This window comes from Cervus elaphus, chromosome X, assembly GCF_910594005.1.
Source record: "Cervus elaphus chromosome X, mCerEla1.1, whole genome shotgun sequence".
Taxonomy (NCBI): domain Eukaryota; kingdom Metazoa; phylum Chordata; class Mammalia; order Artiodactyla; family Cervidae; genus Cervus; species Cervus elaphus.
Genome location: NC_057848.1, coordinates 51046795 through 51053900, shown reverse-complemented (window position 1 = coordinate 51053900; position 7106 = coordinate 51046795). Strand labels below are relative to the sequence as shown.

At 37.9% G+C, this 7106-nt stretch overlaps 1 protein-coding gene across 1 annotated transcript; it reads left to right on the top strand.

The window, feature by feature from the left end:
- Positions 1 to 1195: 1195 nt before the first annotated feature.
- Positions 1196 to 2329, top strand: LOC122690774 (actin-related protein T1-like). The gene has a single exon (XM_043897707.1). The coding sequence runs from the start codon at positions 1196 to 1198 to the stop codon at positions 2327 to 2329; it is 1134 nt and encodes a 377-aa protein (XP_043753642.1).
- Positions 2330 to 7106: the final 4777 nt, after the last annotated feature.

The window sequence follows — 7106 nt, the reverse complement described above, 5'->3', positions numbered from 1 at the left end:
CCTAACCTTCAAACTTAACATACAGGTAAAAGAAGAGCAAACTGAAGCAAGCAAAATGAACAAAATTATTTAAAAAAAAAAACAGTACAGAAATGATTGAAATAGAGAATAGAAAAAATTGAGGAATCAATTAAACCAAATGCTGATTTTCTTAAAAATTTCAAAAAAGGAGATATTACTACCAAACTTACAGAAATAAGATGGGATTACAAATAAATACTGTGGAAAAAAAATGTTATGCTATACAATAGCATTTAAAAAGTATTATATTCAGATGGAAGAACTTTGAATAAAGTATGCTGAACAAATGAAGCCAGGTATGAAAGGCCATATGTACAATTTCACTTAAGTGAAAAATCAGAAAGGATAAATTTAGAGAGACAAAAAATATATTAGTGGACTTCAGAGCTCATGAGGATGGCCTGAAGAGGGTGATAGCTAACAGGTGCAGGGAAAATATTCTAAACTTGACTTTTGTAATGTTTGTACATAGTGAATATATTGAAATTAATGGAAATGTACTATATAAATGGGTGAATGTATTATATATGAAATATTTCTCAACAAAACTGTTCTAAAACAAAATAAATATAAGGGGGGATAAAAAAAGGGCACCTCTAGAACTGGATTATAGGTATCTTTACTCCAATTTGAATGTGTGTTTGATGGTTAGTTACTTCCATTAACAAAGGAAAGAGTAAGCTTGTCATCTCACGAGCAGCAGCTCAGTTGTACATAGAAGCCACCTTTCTGGGACAACCTCACAGCTAGGCTACTTCATTTGATTCTGAGGTTAGGCCTTTGCTTCATGTTCAGACTTATAAAAGAGGTTGAGAGGTATGGTTTGCCTTCTTCTGTTTGAAGTCTCACCAAGCTAGGATCACTGGTGGCTCAGAGACCCCGCCCCTTCAACACCCTCTGATGCTCTCTGAGAACAATTGTTGCCTTGGTTACATTATTACATAGGGAGTGGTCATCACTGAAATTGCCTCAGCAGGCCTTGCACTGCCTGAAAAGGGACAAGATTCATGGGTTGAGGGTGGGGATAGGGGACAGCCTGCTAGCTCTGCTTCAGTGACAACCTGAGAGCTTTGGAATCCTGTGGCTGATAAACTTGCAAAGGTACCTGTTATCTCACAAAAGTGGCCGTGTTCTTTCTTTACTTTGGGGAAGGTCAGAAGAGCATCCTGCAGACATGTTTAACCCATACGCATTAGACACTCCAGCCGTAATTTTTGACAATGGATCAGGACTCTGCAAAGTAGGTATGTCTGGAGAGATTGGGCCCCGTCATGTCATCAGTTCTGTCGTGGGGCATCCTAAATACAACATGGCTTTACCAGAAGCCAATCAGAAAAATTACGTTGTGGGAGAAAAAGCCCTGTTCAAGTATGAGGCCTTGCAGCTGCACTACCCCATTGAACGTGGACTGGTAACAAGATGGGATGACATGGAGAAACTCTGGAAGTATCTTTTTGAGTGGGAACTTGGAGTAAAACCCTGTCAACGACCTGTGCTCATGACTGAGCCCTCCTTGAACCCAAGAGAGACTCGCGAGAAGACAACAGAAGTGATGTTTGAGACCTTCAATGTGCCAGCCTTCTACCTGTCCAACCACGCGGTCGTAGCACTCTATGCCTCTGCCTCTGTCACGGGCCTCGTGGTGGACAGTGGGGATGGGATCACTTGCACTGTCCCCATCTTTGAGGGTTACTCCCTGCCTCATGCTGTCACCAAGCTCTATGTGGCAGGCAGGGACATCACAGAGCACCTCACCCGCCTCCTCCTGGCTAGTGGGTGTAATTACCCTTGCATACTCAACAAGGCCTTAGTGGATGACATAAAAGAGACGCTGTGCTATGTTGCCTTGGAACCAGAGAAAGAACTTTGTAAGAAGCCAGAGGAGATCCTGAAAGAATACAAGCTACCAGATGGGAATGTCATCCACCTTGGGGACCAGCTGTACCAGGTACCTGAGATTCTTTTTGCGCCTGACCACCTAGGTGTCCACAACCCAGGACTATCAAAAATGGTCTCCAGCAGCATTATGAAGTGTGACACTGATATCCAGAAGAATCTTTTTGCAGAAATTGTTCTGTCTGGGGGCACCACTCTCTTCCCTGGGCTTGAGGAAAGACTTATGAAGGAACTGGAACAGCTGGCCTTCAGAGGCACTCCCATCAAGATCACTGCTTCTCCTGATAGATGTTTCTCTGCGTGGATTGGTGCTTCCATCGTGACCTCTCTGAGCAGTTTCAAGCAGATGTGGATCACTTCTGCAGACTTCATGGAGTTTGGGGCATGTGTTGTCCAGAGAAGATGCTTTTAAAGGATTCAGAGCACAGGGGACAGCTTAAATTGTCAGATCACAGGAGCACTGGTGGAAGGTGACATCTTCCCTTAGAGCTTCAGCATGTATTCAATAAAAGTGATATGGCATTTGGGGTTTTGGTTCATTTTTGATAGCATAAGAGTAATTTTTGATCTAGGTACTGATTCTTTTTAAGTGATTCTAGTCCACCCTTCCTGTCTCAAGGACCTATTCAGTTGTTTCCTCCTGATAAAGCCTTGGGTTATGTGTTACAGCTGGGTCTACTTGCAGGATCTGTAGTGAAAGCAGGTGAGCCTCAATGCCTAGAAGATTTATTCAGTATGATCCCTAGAATCTTCATTTCAATCAAGTGTCTTAGATATTTATGATAGTTCCAGTGATAAGTAAAGACAGAATTATAAGAGAAAATGTGGGGATGGAGGGGAATTAAGTAGAAGGAATGCTACTCAGCTCTTAGGGGTCAACTGACCCTTTCAGTCAACTGGTTCTTAATTAGCACAATACAAGTCTCTACTGTTAGGCAGGCTTCCTTGGTGGCTCAGACAGTAAAGAATAAGCCTTTAATGCAGGAGACCTGGGTTCAATCCCTGGGTTGGGAAGATCCCTTGGAGAAGGGAATGGCTACCCACTTCAGTATTCTTGCCTGGAGACTTCCATAGACAGAAGAACCTAGGAGGCTACAGTCCACGAGGTCACAAAGAGTCAGAGATGACTGAGTAACTAACCCTTTCACTACTTTTCACTGTTAGATAGCTAAGTAAAATAGAACTGTTTTCCTTGTCAAAGAGGAGAGATGTGCACAGAAATCACTATTTGTTTAAGGATCTCTAAGCTTAGGGCCCATACTCCTGGTTGAAGTATTAAGAACCAACACCTTTATTTTTAAAATTGAAATATAGTTGCTGTGTAATGTAAGTTATAGGTGTGCCATGTAGCAAATCACAATCTTTAAAGGTTATGTTCCATTTATATTTGTTATAAACTATTGGTCCTGCTTGGTTTCAGTCCCTCTTTTATTTGATACTCCTCAATCTTAAGGGGGAGCAGATGTGGACAAGAAAGGGGATAACATTTTTAATAGAGAGATTAATCATAAACTCTGCAAGGATCTGAGTTTTAGAGCTACACAGGTTGGTGGAGAAGAATGGAATAAAAGATACTGGTAGAAAGAAGATGGAAGTGGGAGCAAATCAAAAAGAACTATACTAAAAAAAAAGTCATCCTGAATGAATTGAAACCATCTTAAAAAAAAGGAATTCTATTTTGCACACATCTTTCCAGCTATGTTTTCAGGGTATCACGTTGCTAGCTTGTTTTACAATACAGCCATGAAAATGAAAATCATCAAACAGAAATCACTATAAATCAGGTATTTTATTTTTACATTCATTTGAGACATGTGGTTGAATATCACACTTCTGCCTACAGACAGGTTAGCAAAACCATAACAGAATCAGAAGCATGACACGTTCAAAGAGCTAGGAAAACATTACTGTCAAAGTATAGAATTATATATCCAGGAAAACTATTCCAAGAAAGATGGTAAAAAATACTTTCTGAGAACAACTGAATGTGTTTACTCCCAATAGCCCATCACTAAAGGAGATTTTGCATAATTATTTGAGGATGTATAAAAATAATCCCATAGTAAGATATATATGGTGTACTAAAAAATAATGAACATTAAAGAATGGTGAACATGGAGGTAAATTTAAAAATACTGACTGTATACATTCATAGTATCAACATGATAATAAGAATGACAATTCTCTAATACAGAAGGGCATAAATCGTGGAAACAGGTTGGAGTAAAAATCTGAATATACCTGTATTTCTCAGAAAGAGAAATATTAATTAAATTTAGACTATATATATATATATATATATATATATATATATATATAAATTGAAGGAATTCCTTCTATAAATTTGTAAAAAAAAAAAAAAAAAAAACAAATGTTTTGTAACCAAAAACATAAATGACTGCAATTGGAAATATTAAAAGGCATTTTAAAACACCAATGTGTCAAAGAAGAAATTGTAATAAAAATTGTAAGCTAACTAAAATTGAATGATAACAAAATGCTAGATATTGAGATGGAATGCAGCTAATGCTGGAATCAGTAAGAAATGTATAGTATTAAATGTTTATATAAGTAAAAGGAAGGTTGAATATCAGAGAGCTAAATATCCAAGTTTGAAGTTAGAAAAAAATGTTACCAAAGTATATTCCTGTGCTGGATGCACAGTGAGGCCAGATAAACTGGCTGAGCAAGAATAGGTGTCTCATGGTCAAAAACCCCAAATTCCTCAATACTTTGGTGGGAAAAGTTTTTATAGGCAGAATTTGGGGTGAGGGCTGCAGGAAATCTTGTGCTCAGCCCTGAAGTTGCCATGCTCCTCCTGGATGGGGACCTTGGTTGTATAGAGGAGCTTAAAAATATTGCTATACATATTCCTTGAGGAAGGACCAGGACAGTTCCCCAAGGCTACACTACTGTTTCTTGACTGTTCTTCCCATGTTTCTTCACTTCCTCCCCTCCCTGATTAGCAACTGTTTGAATCTGCCCTTTGGAACTCAGGGAAAGTCAAGGAGACTGAATGAAACCATTTCCTACAAACCAGAAACAGGGGACACAGAAAGGCTTTTATGCCCAGAAGGGCCCCACAGGGTCCTGCTTGGTTTCAACACTATAAATAACTTCATATTTAATCTCACAAAAATAAGTTTATCTACTATATCGTAAAAACAGAAATTCCTACCTGGTGTAAAATTTATTTAAAAATCTTGACAAAGTATTATCTAGATATTTGTCTAGGTTACTTTCTATCATTTATTCACAATTTGAACATTTCATTTTTATTCACATTCTTTAATAGTATTGAAAAAAGAACAAATATGAACCTGTTTTATAAATACAATATAATTTAAATCATAACCAATCATAGGTGATATATAAAATAAAAAATCATATCAATCACATTCATGAACATAGATGCAAATTTCATTAGCAGAATATGAACATACCAAATTCTTCAATGTGTGAAAAAGCTTCTTTTCCAAGTTCAATTTCGGTAACCACTGAAATGCAAGGATGCTATACCATTTGTAAACATATGGCAATAATTCACTACATTTCCATAGATGCCAAAATTAGAGTATTTCAGCATAATCAACTTCCATTCATGATAAAAATTGTCTAAAACAAAAGAGATACTATTTGCCATAAATTATTAATATTATCCTCAAGCCTACCTTTATCATGTTGCAAAAGTGAAGTGTAAAATGTTAAAATATTTATGTTAAAACATGAAAAAATCAAAGATTCCTAATATGACCAATTTAATTTAGCATTGTACCACAGGTACTAGTGAAACCAAGCAGGACCCTGTGGATCTGTCCCTGGTACAAATTATTTCCGTGTTCCCCATTTCTTGTTTATAGGAAATGTGAGTTGTTATCAACCATTGCTCATGGGAGGTAGGGGAGGGGTGTATTACCCAATAATGGGAAATTCTATGGGTGCCAATTTCACTCACTAAGTTTCATGCCTTGTACCACTCAGAATCATTTATTTCTCAAAATAACTTTACTCCATCCAGACACATCTCCAGGATGCTGATTGGTCATTATTTCTGGGTAAATGTTCAAAAAGAGGACTCATCTCATTGTATTTACAAACTATAGCACTCAACACTTCAGTTGGTTGCAGGGCCTTAATTGATATGCATCACTTCTCTCCTCCAGCCCCCATTTAGTATTATCCTTCCCTTTTTGCTGGCATTTCTGTTGGTCTACCTTACTTGCTTGATGATTTGACTCAGACTCTCAGTACTTATCAGGTCATGGTTGCTGTTTCTTGCTCATTTAAAGAAAAAAAACACCATGGTGAATTAAAGAAAGCAGCAGCCCCACCTACTCATAATTGCTGAGGTTTTTTGTTTGCTCATCTCGCACTAGAATTCCAAAACAACCTGATAGAAGCCATAGATTAAAGTTTAATGGGCTTCTTACTTCTTACCTAGAGTAAGGGACTTCATTCGGAGACCAAAATCTCTAAACACATAGAATATGTATGTTGTGGAAAGCTCAAGCTCCCCAAGTGAGTTATTGGGCATGTTTTTGAGTGGAATGACTCCTACTTTCACTTCTTGGTGCCTGGCCCAAGTGGTCTAGCTCTTGGGGATATAGCACCATAAAGTAGCTACTGGATTAAGATGAATAAAGGATAGTGCCCTGTCCTAACTAGATATTTATGTTGCATTTTCTTGGATGGGTGGAACTCAAAATAACCAATTATTAATCAAGTAGATGGTTGGGCTCCTTAAGGGATGATGTCATACTGGTGACTCAACATCTGTTCTGTTACTGGCAGGCTCTGGCTCTTACTGACTAGGAGAGTACTTACTGGGAGGTGCTTGAGAAAATGTCAACAGTCTTGACTCCTAACAGAGCTGCACTTTGAAGTCACATTTTATAAGCACTGCAAGTTGGAATACAGAAGTCATTGAAATTTTTCACTAGGCAAAGCCCTGAAGTAAGAGAGTCTCAGTCAATATAAACTATAGGCAGTAGGCTGAGAGGACCTTCTTAGGAAAGCTGTATTTTTATCTCTGCTTTCTAAAAAAAATTCAGATAGAGTTGATTTCTCTTTTGTAGAAATTCACTAAAAATAAGAAGCAGTCAAGATCTAACAGAATTCTATGTTTTTTTCAAAAATTTCCTTTGAAATAGGAGTTGACAACTATTGTACACAGTCCAGCTGCCTCTTTT

Excerpts from the sequence above, each read along its gene's own strand:
- LOC122690774 (XM_043897707.1), top strand. The coding sequence starts at position 1,196 with ATGTTTAACCCATACGCATTAGACACTCCAGCCGTAATTTTTGACAAT.